This window comes from Ranitomeya variabilis, chromosome 3, assembly GCF_051348905.1.
Source record: "Ranitomeya variabilis isolate aRanVar5 chromosome 3, aRanVar5.hap1, whole genome shotgun sequence".
Lineage (NCBI taxonomy): Eukaryota > Metazoa > Chordata > Amphibia > Anura > Dendrobatidae > Ranitomeya > Ranitomeya variabilis.
The window spans coordinates 502,972,248-502,990,414 of record NC_135234.1 but is presented as its reverse complement, the minus strand read 5'-3'; the positions used below and the strand labels follow the sequence as shown (position 1 = coordinate 502,990,414).

General features: G+C 41.6%; 1 protein-coding gene across 3 annotated transcripts in view; it reads right to left on the bottom strand.

Annotated features, from left to right (window-relative positions):
* KSR1 (kinase suppressor of ras 1) overlaps positions 1-18,167 on the bottom strand; it is a 260,113-nt gene that overhangs the window by 47,580 nt on the left and 194,366 nt on the right. Inside the window, exons 5-11 of one of the 3 annotated variants that reach the window (XM_077296854.1) lie at positions 15,635-15,639; positions 12,294-12,354; positions 9,406-9,489; positions 6,895-6,956; positions 6,701-6,807; positions 6,368-6,536; positions 1,160-1,201 (exon numbers count right to left, since the gene is read on the bottom strand). In XM_077296854.1, coding sequence (XP_077152969.1) covers positions 1,160-1,201; positions 6,368-6,536; positions 6,701-6,807; positions 6,895-6,956; positions 9,406-9,489; positions 12,294-12,354; positions 15,635-15,639 — 530 coding nt within the window. Of the gene's footprint in view, positions 1-1,159; positions 1,202-6,367; positions 6,537-6,700; positions 6,808-6,894; positions 6,957-9,405; positions 9,490-12,293; positions 13,070-15,634; positions 15,640-18,167 lie in introns of those variants that run through there. The other 2 variants (XM_077296853.1, XM_077296852.1) reach the window with 2 other exon arrangements.

The following is an 18,167-nucleotide window of genomic DNA, read 5'->3' as shown; positions in this document are numbered from 1 at the left end:
AATATCATTGCTTCCAAACACTTCCCTTAAAAAGAACCTGTCAGCAACTTTTTGCCTTTTAATCTGAGAGCAGCATAATATAAGGCAACAGAGCCTGATTCCAGGGATGTGTCACTTACTGGACTGTGTGTTGCAGTTTCAAAACAATCAGTGTATCATCAGCAGGAGATTATCACTGCTGGACTAGGTCTCATGTGCACAGCAGTCAGGCTAATCTGTGTAACCCCACCCCCACCACTGATTGTCAGCTAGATGACACTGTACACAGGAAGCTGCCAATCAGGTGTGAAGGCGGGGATATATACAGCTCAGCATTCTGACCACTGCTACATCTACAATAGAGAAAGCAGGGATTTTATCAAAATTACACCAAGCAGTCCAGTAAGTGATACATCCCTGGAATCAGTTTTTCTTGCCCTATATTATGCTGCTATATTATTACATAGAACCTGGTTACAGATTCCCAAGTCCAAGTTATTTTAATTAATTAAAAAAATAAATAAAGCAGCTCACAAGGTTTTATAGATACGCTTAATTCTGGGGCAAACAATGCTCCTGCATAGCATTCCAATGGAAGTCCAAACATTCACCTTTTTGGATTTGTGACAGTGTAATATCATGAAATGGTATGTGCCATGATTGGTATACCATGGTAAATATGATGGTATGGATTGAGAGCGGGTAATATGTTAAATGGAAGACTATCCCGGCACTCACTGTGATTTTCTTCCACTTTGCTGTTCCTCTCCACGTGCACCACGATTACACAGAATGCCAACCATCTTCTATATTATTCTGAGCTTGAAATGCGTAGACTCTGTACCTCATTTTTATTATGTTACCCTGTCACAATAAGTATTTATTCAATAAGGAAGATTTTATGCTATATCCCTGTGGCAGGAAAAAAGGTGATTTTTTTGGTATTTTACCTACAAAGCCAACTGTGTTCAAGATAAACAGGTCTTATTGTTGTGTGAACAATCCACAACAAAAATGTACAGCTGCCCTGCAGGGAAACCAGAATAGGTCACAACCTCATCATTGTAGAAGCGCGTTTCAGGCTGGATCATGTGCCGCAGACACAATGCAACTTGTCAGAAGATGAAAGGGAAATAGGAAAAAAGAGGGTCAGTTAGAAAAACTAAAGCAGGAAACTCACCTGGGAAGATAAACTGTTGTCTATGCTGAATGTAGTAGGCAGCTTTTAATAAAAGATGGCAGCAACCACCCAGGCAGAATGAGAAAAACAAGCAGTTAGAGAGTATCAGGAGACCTGTCAGAGACTGCCCCTCATGCACTTAGTGAGCAGTCGGCATGCTGACTGACTGAACACAGCTCTTGTCAATACAAGAGTCTTCCCATGCCAAGTCCCAGGGGGGACAGACAGGTGTTGTTACACACCTATGCCCTCTGAAAAATCTGTGTGCTGACAGCTTTCAGTTAGAAGGCAAATGCCAATTAGAAAACAAACCTAAAAAACATGGACAAATAGCTTTAATAAGCCAGCAGATCCATTAGTGTGACAGTTTACATGGCAGAATCAACAGGGTGATGATGGAGCAGTAAATCATTTGCACCATTCGTGGTTCTGTTCTCTCTCCATTACATCTACAATATATAAAGGGCTTACAGAAATAATGATGTAATAATCACATACGGTGACTACGGAATGCTTAGATGCCATGTTCTCCACCTGTGGCGTGTGCACTGTCCCCATGCTGTGCTTTTATAGCGTACAATAAGAGCTTTTAATACAACTTCTTTTCAAAGAGGGGTAATTGGCCTCGGTCTTGGTGGTTATCGGTGGTTGTTGGCATTCTTTTTTAATCGTATAGGGAAACTGTGCTTTCCTATATAGTGGGACTACTGTAAAAACCTTAAGATTATTATTTTAATATTGAGGCTTATAAATGACATGTGTCACTCTATGGCTTCAGTCAGAGGTGTACATGAGGAAATCCATTTTATTTTCCATGACTTTTCATTTTTACACCTCCTGACAATGCACAATGGGTAGACTGTACTATATTAGGAGAATGCTGTGCAAAGCCTTAATGAGCAAATAGCAAATGTGCAATCACACAATAATCTGTAACACAGGGACTGTCAGGTATGAGGTAGACTGAAGGAGGGATGACCAGAGCATAAACGTAGGAAATAGAATTTAGTGGCAGGAGACATGGGAACAAATTCCTCCTTTAGGAACTATGACCCAAGATCTGCTGCAGCCTGTTATACTATACAAATACTCTATTTAAAGGATTATTCTCAATGTATGAACTTGGTAAAGTTAGACAGCATGAATATAAGCAAATGTGCAACTCGATGCCAAAGAGATCGACCACCAGAGCCAGGCTGAGTATGTGCAATAGCTACATTCCAGGCTAAGGAGTTAACTCTTGAGATCCTAGTCACCTCTCTCCATCCCATTCATTTTTATACAGCAGTTAGCGGATCATCTCGCTCTCCCTGTCAACCTCTAAGTTTCTAGAGCAATTTTCTTAATCACTACTCTCACTTCCTCGCTTTTTCAAGGACCTTATTATCTCTATGCAAATAACAGTGCAGACTTGACAACAAGAACTGACAGTCCTGAGTGTGTCACAGAAGCAGAAGCATACTGACCAGAACTTCCACTCAAGGAGGAGCACCCACCCTCCCCAGCACTAAGGAAGTGAAGAGACTGGAGAGCTGTATGCTACAGAACACACATGTTCAGAATAACCCTTTAAGTTAAAAAGTTATCTGCTGTCAAAATGAAGCCTTTTTTTAACCCCCCAAAATATATAGTTACTATGGAACTGGTCATGGTGACTGAAAATAAACCCCTAACTTATGTTACTGAAATATAAAGCCACTCATATACCATGTAAACTACAAAAAAGTGGCTCTACTCGTTTTATACCTTTTTTATTACTAAAATCGTATGCCACAAAAGCAATGCGAATATTAAAGCTGATTCTGCATTTCTATGTGTGGAATTATAATTCCTCTTTCATGCAATGATCTGATGGAACAAGAAAAGTGAGAAAGTCACAGCAAGAGTTTATGTCTCATTTTTTCCAGGCTTTGCATGAGGTTCAGCCAGCAGCCAGGATGACTTTACCCTGTGTCACCGATTAAGAGAGGGGAGGTCACAGCTGCCCACTAACAGAATCAAACAGCTGTCAGTCTATACGGCTCCACCGAACTATTTTCGCGTTGGCATCTTAGTGTATGAAACGATTCTGGGTGCTGTTAGTACTAGAAAGCTTATATGGTATGCTGCTAACTTAGTGTACGTTTACCTTGACACAGAATGTATATATATGAAACCTATGTATGTGGTTGGGTAAGTTTACAATGATCCCGACTAAAGTTGGCCACATAGTGGATAGGTGGCCATCTTGACAACTTCCACAGCCAATGGAAAGTGGGGAAAGCTTCTGCCCGATACTTTCTAGCACAATATTTCAGGAGGAATAAAATATCGGAAATGTTGAAATGTAAACTTCTGATTCTTCAGACCACGATCGGGGGTATGGTGGAACTGTTGTGCTGCTTCTTTACGCATTAGGCTGAGTGCACACTTGGTCTCTGCACCTGACCCACAGTATACGTCACGAGCTTTCCCTGATGCATAATGTAATGTTCCCATAGGCCCTATAGACTATATAGGAAAGCACAGCAGACTTTGCTTTCCTATACACAGGGCCACTGCATAAACACATATACCACTGAAATGGGTTTCTATGGCGGATAGCTTCCTGGACATCCATCCTGACTACAGCCACTGTTGGGCACCTGCCTCCTGAGAGTATGCCATTGACATTGGGCACAAACACATCGTGTACCTAGTCTTAAATTGATAACGAAAAATCCAGAATATTGAGCGTAGCGACACAGATCACACAACTTCAGCTACATAATATGTAACATGCATTAAAGATAACCAACGGAGGTTTATAAGAATGAGGATCTGTGCACAGCAACTGTGTCAACATGTTTTACTTAGCCCTGCAGTATTGACGGAAGATAAATAAATTATAGATTCAATCAAGTTGTAGCCTGACTAGGTATTTCCCAACTAATGCTCCTAGCAAATCACTATTCTGAAGCTTTACTGAGCAGCACATTCATCATACAACATTTTGAACTTTTCTGTTAGTTATAATTGTTCATGTTCTCTTCCATGATGCCCAAGAAAAATATTTTCACGTACCGTAATTGCAAAATATTCCTGTGATGGGAATTACTTATATTGTGGCAAACATATTTTGTTTTCCGCTTTTTCAAAACAGTCTACTTTTATAGGATTTTTCAAGCTCAAGAGATATGTCTGCAGTCACTCTATGTGACTGCAGATTGCCAGTGTGCACACTGTCAGGATTCCCTTTAAATAGCGGCCAATCCGGACAGTATGCACAATGCACACTGTAACAATTTGGCAGTCTGAGTGATTGAAAAAAAATCCTTTAAGTACAATTTTTGCCAATATAATCTATTTTTTTGGGCAGTTTTTAGTACACACACTAGGCACAACATATTACATGTTATATTTAGATATGGAAAGGATAATCTACCCATATAAAACAATCATTTTAATCCATGACAATCCATCAAGAGCAAACATCTTATTTGGCTAAAGCTGTGTTCAAATTGATTAAAAGGATGAAAACTATTCATGTAGCATGCAAAGAGCAAATTACTAAACAGAAACATGCAGAACATTGCATTACTGAAAGCCACATGCATGCTATATTATAGGAGACTGACGGACATGTATGACTGAAAGATAATGCAATTAAAAAGAATCTGTCAGCAGGTTTTTGCTTTGTAACCTGAGCACAGCATTATCTGGAGGCAGAGAGCCTGATTCCAGTGATGTGTCACTTCCTAAGCTGTGTCTTGTTGCTTCAATAAAATCAATGCTTTATTATCAGGAGATTATAACTAGAGGGCTAGTTTGCTTGGTGCCATGTAGTCCTCTTACTCTGTGTAACCCCTCTCCCACAACTGAGTGGCAGCTTTCTGCCTATGCACAACACAGTGTAAACAATAATTAGCGTTGTGGGCGGGGTTATGCAGAGCTCAGCATTCAGAAAACTGGTAGATCTGCAGCAGAGAAAACTCAGATTTTATCAAAACTACAACAAACAGCCCATCAAGTGGCACATTGCTGGATTCAGAGTCTCTGTCCCTCCATTATGCTGCTCTTAGATGGGATAGGAAAAACCTGTTACACCTGTTTAACCCAATAAAAAGCAAAAATTGCCACCAGTTCTGTACTATAATAAATATAAATATAATTATATTAGTCACAGATCACAATCAAGTTGACAGTGCTGTAAAAAGATGTTTAAATTGTGTTTGCCTCTGTTTATGGCTATTGATTGAGTTCTACTAATACCAAAGTGGGCATGTGACTATTGCCAGAATGCAGAACGGGCTCTCCAATTAAGTTCTAATGAGTGATACAGGCAGATGGCTCACTAAACATTATACCTTTACAAGCAGCATCACAGTGACACAGGAATGGCCAAATACACAAAAAAAAGGATTCTTACTGTTACAGAGGTGGCGGCTATAAGGGCCTTAGCTAAGGACCCCCAACTATTAGCCAGAGCAGCTTAAAAAAGAGCTCCATTTGGCCTGGCAGACTTGTCTAGGTTATGTACTGGACTTCATAAGAATATGTACAACTGCATTGCTGCTGGTGAAATGCTGGGGATACTAATTGATCGTCAGAGCATTACATCAGGCTAACTAATTGCTGGGGTGGTTTCTTTTGAAAAGGAGGTTTACAGATGGAGAGTAACTTTAAACGGTCTGATAGCGTCAGTTCTGATCAGGCAATATCAGAATATAGCGTCAGCCCCCCAAACTCGTAGCGCCAAGATGTCAATGTATTCATTGTTTAGGGATCATTCAGATGTCATTTGATCAGAGTATCAGTTGTCCATTATTGGTCTGAGTTTCATTAGTTTTTCCAGGATGAAAGAAGAAAAACTGATGGAGGTTTCTTCAACCTTCTGATACTAAACAGTACATGAAAAGCATACAGGTGACATCCGAGTGCTGTTTATTTTTTTTCACAGACCGATAGACTTGCATTGGCAACTTAGAGCTGAGAGTTGGATCAAAATTAGACGTCTCCGTGATTTTATATACACAGACATATGAACAGCTCCATAGACTACTATGGGTACGAGTTATATCTGTGAAAAACAAGGACAGAACACGTACAAGAAAAAGTGACGTCTGGGTGAGCAGTTAAAAGAAAATTTTGGTTAACCTTCTCTTATGAATAATGCTGAAGACAAATTTGATACTCTTTCTTTCTTTGGGTATTTGGCCAATCAAACAACCAAAACCTTAAAAATACTACCTGGAAAATTGAAGCGACTCTCTTTGAGACCCATTGGAGATGGATTTGGTGGGGTAGTAGCACTGAGGGGATTGGAGGACTGGAAAGGTGCTGGAGACGACGGTGTAGAAGATGTGGTTGAAGACGGGTTACTGCTTGAATCTAGATGATTTATTGCTGGAGGATGATCCTGTTAAAAAGAAAAAGAAAGTTGAGCCTAAAGACTAAAACGAACATATAAAAATGTAATGTTCATTTGTACTTAAATGCAGCTCCACCTAAGGGAATTATGTGCAATGTCTTAACACATTTTCATACACAGTTGAAATCATTTTATTGCTGACTGTATGATACCTTCTTAGTAAGAGCTTTGGGTAGGGTTCCAAATATTGGTTCTGCGGGTCTGTCCACCTGGTTGTTGATATCTGATGGGACAGATTCTGTCCTTCTTATTTTTGGTACTGTAAGAAATAAAAGAATCGCATGTGTCTGCTGTCATCTATGATATTTAAATATAAACGCTTTAAACTAGTAGGGATGTTACTTACGAGGAAGGAATGATATTCTACATGGTGGAGCTTCTTTTGTGCATTTATTATGACATTTTAATCTACACGATAAAAGCAAATAAGAAATGTTATGTTTCATTTACAATATTGAAGGAAGACATTTTGGAGTGAGAACAGCATATACTCATTTATACATAATGATTTCCTTAGTTGGGATTAAAGGAAAATATGGCTGGTTGTGACCTCTGATATCAGTGATTGGCTGCAGCAGTCACATATGTCAACATGATCTCTTCATGGCAGGCAAATAATTATGGTTGGGAACTGCAGAGCTATGGAGGGGTTAACAGGTAATACTTGTTTTTAGCAGTGTACGTCATGTCCCCCTCACTGCCCTCATCCTGGCAACCCCTTCAAATCCTATAGACATATACAATATAAAACTATCTTAATCACAAGTTCACAACTACAGTTTGTAATATACTTTGAGCCTGAATCATCATTTGCGTTTTTTAATTTAAGTCACTTCTTTTTTATATTTGTCTTGAGCTAATTGTTGATGGTTTTTGCACGCAAAAAATGGTAAATGATCTTTATTTTTGTCTTCAATCTTTTTTGAGACCCTTCCCATTGCAAATAGTCACACGTAAGTTTACATTTGTTAAAAATGTTGTGTGATACAAAACAAATTCACACCTGGGGGAGGGGGGAGACTGTAGCACATTGGTACAAACATTTGGCGACTGTTAAAACAGTTGTAATGGATGAATCAGCAACAAACATCTGGAAAAAAAAAATAAACATGCCGTGATCATAAAAAAAGTGTAAAGTAGACTGAAAAACAGGTGAAAAATAAAACAAGAATTTGGTGCAAATCAAAAAGAGCCTTAAAAGAAACCAACTCATGATGCCGTGAGCGGCATAATTAGATCCTGCGTTTCAGATAAAATATATTTTGAAGATCTAGCCAAACCATTGGCAGAGAAGAGAGGAGTCTGATGTTGTCCCCATCCAGCTGACTTAGGGTATGTGCTCACAGTCAGTAACAGGCATCGCTTTGGACGCAGCACATGTCCGCACCGTCCAAAGCGCTGACGGCTTTTGAAAGCAAGTGATTCTGCATGTGTTCATTGAGCCATGCGGAGTCACTTTGTCCTATACATTGTACGGTTGATATTTATCTTGCGGATACTGAGCGCAAAAAAGTTTCAAATGAATAGGTCAAATAAGTAAACATTATATTTCTGTTTTTTGTGTCTCAAACGAATCAGAAAAACGGAAATACAAATGGAAATGTGAACATAGCCTAATTGGGTATAAATTTGATGATTTGCAGTGCATAGCAGGGTGTACACAGGGCGTAAAATCAGTATAAGGGCCCTATGCAGTCCAATAAAGGGTCTGTTACAAAAACTGCTTTCTGCTTTAAAGGTGGAGGTGGCCCCTCATCTCTTGGGCCCTTGTGTGGCTGCACAGGTAGAACTGACAGTATGTCCACCGCTGGTGCAAAGTATGAAATACATTGCATGTTCTATACATTACATATACAGACCAGCGCAGCAGTTCAATTCTCAAGTTTATCACTACGCTGGTCAGTATATTCAGTGTATTGATGATATCATCTCAATATGTGACTATGGTCCCCCCTCCCTTAATAAAGATGTTATGGCCTGGTATATCATGACACCTGAAGAAGAATGTGTGTAGCCTTTGTATCGTTCCATTCACAGACATCAAAAATATTGCAGAATTGAATTTATTTAAAGGGGTTGACCAACATTGGGAACACTTTTTTTGGGGGGGAATTGAATGGATAGGGTGCTAAAATAATTTTTTTTCGTAATAGGTCTCATTTAAAAAGTGTGCATCTTTTACTTTCTATAGCCTCCGTGTTGAAGTGTCAATCGCTGGCTGCAGAATGACTTAACTGAGAATCTATCAGTGAGCTTGTTCAGATTACCTGGCTTTTTCTGAACTCCTCTCAGCTGATTTATGGCCACAGACAACATCAAAGTTGAATGTACAAGAAACAAAGAACCTGTAGAAGCAAAGTTGTGCAAACTTTCCAATGAAACCCAAGTGCAAAAATTTAGCCTAAATTCAAGTAAAAAATAAAATTGTCTCCAAATGTAGCCAGATCCTTTAAAGTATGCTACAAATGTGCATAACGTTTTAGATTTAACATGGATACGTTTTATCAACAAGCCCAGACTACCCATAAAGCATAATATTTAGTTATATAATTCAGTTCCATAGTCAAGTATTATCATTCTTGGTTCTTACACTACAGAGAGGAAGAGAGATGTATGTGTACTGACATGTACTGCTGCAAACAAAAGTCAGGTGATGAAATATACTGCTCAGAGCAGACTAACTGGAATAACATATGTGTTATCCGAAATACAGACAATGGAGACAGGCATGGGGAACCCAAGTGACTTCACTGCTGCACACAAAGAACTATGGCACCATAACACATGTAGAAAATGAGAATAAAAGCCATCATGGAGTGGACATGCTCTAAACCCGACTGATCTCTGTGTAACTTACTTGCAGTGTTTACATTTGACCCCAAACATCATATTCTTTTGACAAACGTGACACACTTGCGACAACCAAGATTTTGTAGAAAATCTGTTAAAATAAGCAATCACATAACAATAATAAATGTTAAGTCCAAGCAAAAACAGCAGATTCACTTAGGTAAATACAAATCTAGAAGTCCTAGACATAAAAAGTGCAAAACAGAAATTGCACCCTCCATACCATTTATATGGGCAGTCTCAAACATCCAGATAATTCCGGTACCGGAAAAAAACGGTACCGGAATTATCCGTGTCCGTGTGCCCCTGCGTTTCTGTGGCACATCAGTGTGGCAAACGTGTGCCTCCCGTGTGCCCACTGGGTACCACACGCACCGTGCAGGAGACAGCGCTAAAGTTTAGCGCTGTCCCCTGCATCGTGCTGAAGCCGCGATTCATATCTTCTGTGCAGCAGCGTTTTGCTGTAAAGAAGATATGAATAATCCATTTTTTAGTGGTATTTCGTGTTTAAAATAAAGCTCCATGTCCCCACCCCCTGTGCGCCCCCCCGCTGTTCTGAAAATACTCACCTGCCTCCCTCGCAGTGTCCTGTCCTGGCCGCAGCTTCTCCTGTATGCGGTCACGTGGGGCCGCTCATTTACAGTAATGAATATGCGGCTCCACCCCTATGGGAGGTGGAGCCGCATATTCATGACTGTAATCGGCGGCCCCACGTGACCGCATACAGTAGAAGGTGCGGCAAGGACAGGAAGCAGCGACAGCCAACGAGGGAGCCGGGTGAGTATTTTCAGAACAGCGGGGGGGCGCACAGGGGGTGGGGGGACATGGAGCTTTATTTTAAACACGAAATACCACTAAAAAAATGGATTATTCATATCTTCTCTACAGCAAACGCTGCTGCACAGAAGATATGAATGGCGGCTTCAGCACCATGTGGGGGGGACAGCGCTTACTGGAGCGCTGTCTCCTGCACGGCACACGGAGAATGTCCGTGTGCGGTACGTGTTTTACACGGACCCATTGACTTTAATGGGTCCGTGTAATACGTGCGCTCCGACGAACACTGACATGTCTCCGTGTTTGGCACACGGAGACACGGTCCGCAAAAAATCAATGACATCTGCACAGATGCATTGATTTTAATGTGTCTACGTGTGTCAGTGGCTCCGGTACGTGAGGAAACTGTCACCTCATGTACTGACGTGTGAAACCGGCCTATGACTCACACTCACACTTTGAGGGCTTGTTCACACTGGCATATAATACATAGGAGCGCAATTGCACTCAGACCAGTGTTATTGAATGAGGCAGAGCAGATCTAGGATTTTGTTTTCACGCTGATTCGGCAGCGATTGCGATTGGCAGCGTATCTTGCAAGACGTGCACCCATTCCGGTCAATGGTTGCATAGAAAACATTGGACTGCACTCGGATGTCATCTGAGTGCAGTCTGATATACGCCAAGACAGGCAATGGAGGCGATGAAGAGCTTAATCACCCCTTCTTCTCCTCACCTGCATTCTGAATCTCTCAATCTCTCTGTATTTCCTACCTAGCAGAACCCTCCCCTGGCTGATTGACAGGTCGTTAGCTGCCGTGTACCAGAATAGACCTGTCAGTCAGCCAGGGGAGTATGCTGCTAGGTAGCTAGTGCATCATCACGCCCTAATTCACTTCTAAACTGAACTGCAAAGCACTATTTCTTATTTAGGGTTATAAAGGGATTGACTGGTTCATTTTTACAGAACTATACAGTCATAAAAATGGTATGCAGGGGTGGGGGAGAGCTTAAAAGTTGCTGACAGGTTCCCTTTAAAGCTACAACATCAACCCAAATTACATCAAAAAAGCACATATAACTGAACAATACTAGAACAACAAAAAGAGGACCAGTATACTGTGCCAATTTACACTGAATAGTTTTTATTAAATATTTATACAATTAAAATCACAGAACAAGGTGACTACTAGGAAAGCAGGGACACTACCACAATAAATATGTATGCAACTTAAGATCAAGTAAAGTGCCTATGTTGTTATTAACTTTGTAAAGACTATTGTCCACAATGCTGTCAACTACTAAATATAGGGGCACAGTAGAACGCCCTGCAAAATTGCCAGTAACATTGGAACATATAATAATAAAGAGCAGCACTTACAAATGACCGTGACTTGTTTACGTGGCGTCCCTGCCGCCTCAACGCACGTTTCGCTTCTTCGTCAGGAGAACATAACAACATAGGCACTTTACTTGATCTTAAGTTGCATACATATTTATTGTGGTAGTGTCCCTGCTTTCCTAGTAGTCACCTTGTTCTGTGATTTTAATTGTATAAATATTTAATAAAAACTATTCAGTGTAAATTGGCACAGTATACTGGTCCTCTTTTTGTTGTTCTAGGTTCCCTTTAAATTAGCAAAAAAGGGAAAATCTATTCTATAAGCAACTGGGTGGTCGCTGCAAAAGACAATCAGTGGAATTCATTAGTTGATTTTTGTGCATGTACTTTTGCATGGAAAAGTCACAAATTATGGCACAATTAATTAGAAAAAATCCTAAAAATAAATTCTAAATCTTTTATGTTTTCTTCTCATATCATCGGCATGTGCTTGAAAGGAAATGTGTCACCTACAGTTTTTTTTTACCAAGTAAAACATGATGCTGAAAAATATATATTTATAATGTGACTTTTGTTTTGTATATGTAAACACTTAATTGACTGTATATCTTGTTTTAGTTCATTACGTTTTTAGCTTTACAACATGTTAAGTAAAACAAATTAAAATGAAAAAACATGATTTAAACATTTCCTTATGATACAATCCTAGTCAGATTTCTCAGGCAGCAATGACTGAAGTAGAAAAAGGTTGGAATGGAAAAAGTTGTGAATCATACCTGTGAGTTACTGAAAGACCTATATCTCGCCGTACCATCTGTGGTGACCCATGAGGAACCTCTGAAAAGATCGATATGCAAGCATAGATGTTTATACATATACTGAGAACTGGTGTTGTTTTATGACATAACTTCATTGCCACATAAATGAAATCTGTCACCAGGTTTTGCTATGTAATCTGAAAGCAGCATGATATAGAAGCAGAGGTCCTAATTCCAGCGATGTATCACTTACTGGTCCACTAGGGGCAATTTTGATAAAAATCAGTTTTCTCTGCTGCAGTTCTCCAAATGCTGAGCTCTGTGTAAACCCGCCCAAACCATTGATTGACAGTTTTCTGCCAATGTAAAGTGTACACAAAAGCTTCTAATCATTGGAACGAGTGGGGTTACACAGAGCAGGAGGACTACATGGCACAAGATAACTAGTCCTCCGTTAATTATCTCCTAGCAACAATAACAAACATCCTAGTAAGTGACACGTTTCTGGAATCAGACTCTCAGCTCCTGCTGCTGCCGGATTAGAGAACAAAAACCTGCTGATTCCATTTAAGGTTGTAAATAAAAAAGGTTTATTAGTCTTAATATTTCTGTTTCTGATACGAGTATAGAGATTTCTGCAAGCCTCAATAAGATAACTGGCGCAATTTACCCCAAGTACATAAATATACCCTAACACAACAACCTTTAATGCTCCCTAGCATCATTATAATTAAAGCGGGTTGTTCCATGAACAATGTCCATTTTAATTAGTAGATCTTAGAATAAAAATAAGTTTTACAATTAGATGTGTTAAAAAAATGTTCCTGTGCTGAGATAATCTTATATATGCAAAAACAAAAGAGAGTATACAGACAGGACATCTTGAGCCCTGTTGCATGGTGTTTGGAATTGATATACATTTTGATTCTTTCTATGAGATAATTTTTTTTTTAAACAGGCAGACAAGTCTTTAACCTTATAGGAACCAGCAGCTATGATCCCACGCTGTAATGTCTGTATACTCTCTTTTGCTTCCCCCTCTGTATAGGAGCTGTGGTATGATCAGACCATTTCCCTGTACGGTCAGACACAGCCATTACACGGTACACAGCAGGGGCACATTTGTAAGATTATCTCAGCACAGGAATTGGTACAAATGCAATACGATTTTTAATTGGATTGCATTCGTCTGATTTAGGGTACTGTCACACAGTGCAATTTTCGTCGCTACGACGGCACGATCCGTGACGTCGCAGCGTCGTATGATTATCGCTCCAGCGTCGTAGACTGCGGTCACACTTTGCAATCACGGCGCTGGAGCGATGCCGAAGTCCCCGGGTAACCAGGGTAAACATCGGGTAACTAAGCGCAGGGCCGCGCTTAGTAACCCGATGTTTACCCTGGTTACCAGCGTAAACGTTAAAAAAACAAACAGTACATACTTACATTCCGGTGTCTGTCCCCGGCGTCTCAGCTTCTCTGCACTGTGTAAGCACCATAGCTGGAAAGCAGAGCGGTGACGTCACCGCGTCACCGCTGTGCCCGCTTTCCGGCCGGCAGGCGCTCACACAGTGCAGAGAAGCTGAGACGCCGGAGGACAGACACCGGAATGTGAGTATGTACTGTTTGTTTTTTTAACGTTTACGCTGGTAACCAGGGTAAACATCGGGTTACTAAGCGCGGCCCTGTGCTTAGTTACCCGATGTTTACTCTGGTTACCCGGGGACTTCGGCATCGCTCCAGCGCCGTGATTGCAAAGTGTGACCGCAGTCTACGTGCCGTCGTAGCGATCAAAATTGCACTGTGTGACAGTACCCTTAATCGCAAGTGGGAGCGAGCCCCAAAGTACCACTCCAGGGTTTTTTTCATGTCACCGCTGGAGTGGTGCTTTAAATATTAGTCCCCTGCCACCTGTCTGATACCTACCTTCCAGCTTTAACGATTGTTTTCGCCATCGTTCCCAGTGTTTCACGGAGCTGTGCGGAGGTCACTTTTCAATACAAGTCTATGAGAGCCTTGTTCCGGACTCATTCTGGCTTTCATATACATGCATTGAGAACTTGTGACGTAATTTATGGCTTCCAGACAGTCAAAAGCTGCTCTCACAAGATGGTGCCGCTGGACCAAAGCATTGCCGAAAAACAGTGAAGACGCTGGAGGGGGAGTATAAAACTGGGGGCAGGGGGCTTACATTTAAAGCACCAATCCAGCGCTGAATAAAAAAAATGCTGGAGTGGTGATTTAAAGTGTACTTTGTTTGTGGGAAAACTCCTTTAAGTAACTGCTCAACAGCACCAAAATGCCTGATGTGGATAGCATAGGGCACATCATCCATATCAATGAGAAGCAAAGAGGCTTAATTCCGATGCCTACAATGGGCATAAAGAATATTTATCACCTGTGCGGGAAATTGAGCACACATTTAGAAACATCTTCATAGGGTGAACAATGGAGTAACATCAATTTAAGCAGAGAAACCTGATGGCAGGGGACATTCAGAGACATCATTGAGACCAATATCTTGAGCCTTGTAGCATGGTGTTTGGAATGGATATATGTGGGGGGCTCAATTAATTTTTATGATTGTGAAATTTCAGAACTCCCATAACAGTGAATTCAGAGAGACACGTAGGAACAATTACCTCTCAATTCCTGACTAGTGAGGAGCGAGTGTACTCGTTACTTGGGTTTCCCCGAGCATGCTTGGGTGGTCTCCGAGTATTTTGGCATGCCCGGAGATTTAGTTTATGTCGCCGCAGCTGCATGATTTATGGCTGCTAGACAGCTTGAATACATGTGGGAGTTCCCTAACAACCAAATCTCCGAGCATGCCAAAATACTCGGAGACCACCGGAGCATGCTCGGAGAAACTTGAGTAAGGAGTATACTCGCTCACCACTATTCCTGACATGTGACAGGGTTCAAGATGTTGATCCCACTGTTGGGAACCGTATTCCTAATACATTTATGGCATACCCTGTCCATATTCCATAAATGTCCATTTCCGAGATAGGATAGCGCTTTTAGGCTAGGGCAACCATTAGCACAAACTGCATCATCCAGGGATCCTTCCAAAGATACAGTTTGCTAAGCAATGCCTACCTCCTTGCTCAGTGGTCAGTGTGCGGACGCCTACATATTCTTCACTGGGTGCAGCAGAACATTTCTACACTCATATTACACTTTTGTCAAACTGACTTGAAAATAAGGAACCATTTACTAAAGGTGAATAAGCTCTAACCAAATATCAGACCCAAAAGCACATGTAATACATTATAATATACAATAAATAGATTGGCCATAAAAGCAATACTTTCATGTAAATTTGTCATCCACAGAGTCACAGTCCAAGCGCTTACCAAACCTGAAAGACACAAGAACAGGTGTACAAAGTCAGACACTGGAATTCACTGACAGGTACAGGGATTGTACAAAAAGTCAAAGCGAGAAAGGCAATAAATTTGCTCGGATTGTAACCTCCAGAGCTGTGGTCTTCAAGGTTAGCACTCAGGGTAGTATCTTAATAGAAGTTACATTATTTTTTGTTTAAAGGGATGTTTTTGTGAAACTAGACAAAAAAGGACCCGTTTTCCCCCAAGAAACTGTGCCACTCCGCTCTGCTAGTCACGTCTAGTATTACTGCTCTGCTCAGATATATAGAAGGGGTCCGAGCTGTAATATCAGATAGAGCAATGTGCGGAGTGTCCTAACCCAACAATTGTCAGTGATTTTATAGTACAGTGGCATGTGTGTTATTACTGCCAATCCCTATGATGTTTGTAATGTTGTTTTGCCAGTTTTCATGATGTCCAGAAAATCGCAACATCGTAGTACTGTGGCCCATGTTTTCTATATTGTCTCTTGTTTACAGGCTAAATATAATTCATACAAATGGAGAACTGTCCCAAAGTACAATAATACGGAATAGAATCACATTCAAAGTGATATTCAGTGGACTTTGAGCACTTCACATCCAAGTGCATCGTTTTTAAAGTGGTTTTTTTTTTCAAGTTTGGAAGCTTGACCCCCACTCCATTTACACAGGACTACTAAATGCGCTGGTTTTCGGGAACGATGGGAATCCCAACAATTGAGAAGTTATCCCCTATCCTACGGATAAGGGATAACTTTTGCATCATATGCACTTTTGTATACTTAACTGAAGAAGGTTCGATTTGAACCGAAACGTTTGTGTATACTGCAAAATAAATTCCTCTGTTCAAGCATCCCAAATTGTGTGCTAAGTTATATGTAGATTCTATGTTTTCACATGACTATAAGAACGTGATCTTATTTTAATGAAAAATGAGTCATTTAATTTATCCTGTAAGCTATTTTATGTATACCGTATATACTCGAGTATAATCCGACCAGAGTATAAGCCTAGACCCCTATTTTTGAAACAAAAAACTGTGAAAACTTAATGACTCAAGTATAAGCCTAGGGTTCGTAATGCAGCAGCTACTGGTAAATTTCAAAAATAAAAATAGATACCAATAAAAGTAAAATTAAGGCTAGTTTCACACTAGCGTTTACCTGATCTGCGGCAGGCTGCGGACTTCCTCCGTGAAGCCCTGCCCTCGGCCGCACCTCCGCCGCTAGCTCCGCCTACTTCTGCATGCGGCCCGCATGCGACCTCCGTACCTATCTTTAACATTAGGTACGCAGGTCGTGCCGCTGTATGCGGATGCTGCCGCATGCGTCGTTTTGACGATGCGGCGACCAGCGTAGGACGCAGCCTGTAGCATTTTTTTTTTTCCGCATCGTCAAAATGACGCATGCGGCAGCATCCACATACAGCCGCACGTCCTGCGTACCTAATGTTAAAGATAGGTACGGAGGTCGCATGCGGGCCGCATGCAGAAGTAGGCGGAGCTAGCGGCGGAGGTGCGGCCGAGGGCGGGGCTTCACGGAGGAAGTCCGCAGCCTGCCGCAGATCAGGCAAACGCTAGTGTGAAACTAGCCCAAGTGAGACATCAATAGGTTAAATGTATTGCATGGCTCACCTTCCCCCGTTATACTCACCCCCTTCTGGTGCGGTCACTGCTTCTCCGATGGTCTCTGGTGCCGGCAGCTTATTCCTGTGTTCAGCGGTCACATGGTACCGCTCATTAAAGTAATGAATATGCACTCCATGCCTATGGGAGTGGAGTCGCGTCCATATTCATTACTTTAGTGAGCGATACCCTGTGACCGCTGAACACAGGAACAAGCTGCCGGCACCAGAGAACATCGGAGAAGCAGGGAAGTGCAGAGACCACGCCGGGAGCAGGTGAGCAGGGCCGGATTGGCCATCGAGCAGGGCCGGTGGCAGTCGTGGGCCGCTCACCAGCGCCAACTCCCTCCCCCCGCCTCACCCCTCCGCCGTCGACTCACCCCCCCCACCAGCACCGCCGCTTTCAACTATACCGGCGTCTATGACGTTTATTTCATTGTATTGGTGCTGGCTGCATTACATTCTATGGGGGCTGTGCTGTATTACATTCTATGGGTGTTGTGCTGCATTACATTCTATGGGGGGATTTATTACATTGTATTGGTGCTGGCTGCATTACATTCTATGGGGGCTGGCTGCATTATTCTATGGGGGCTGTGCTGTATTACATTCCATAGGGGCTGTGCTGCATTACATTTTATGGGGGGGGGGATTTATTACATTGTATTGGTGCTGGCTGCATTACATTCTATGGGGGCTGTGCTGTATTACATTCTATGGGGGTTGTGCTGCATTACATTCTATGGGGGGCTGGCTGCATTACATTCTATGGGGGCTGTGCTGTATTACATTCTTTGGGGGCTGTGCTGTATTACATTCTATGGGGGCTGGCTGCATAACATTCTATGGGGGCTGTGCTGTATTACATTCCATGGGGGCTGTGCTGCATTACATTC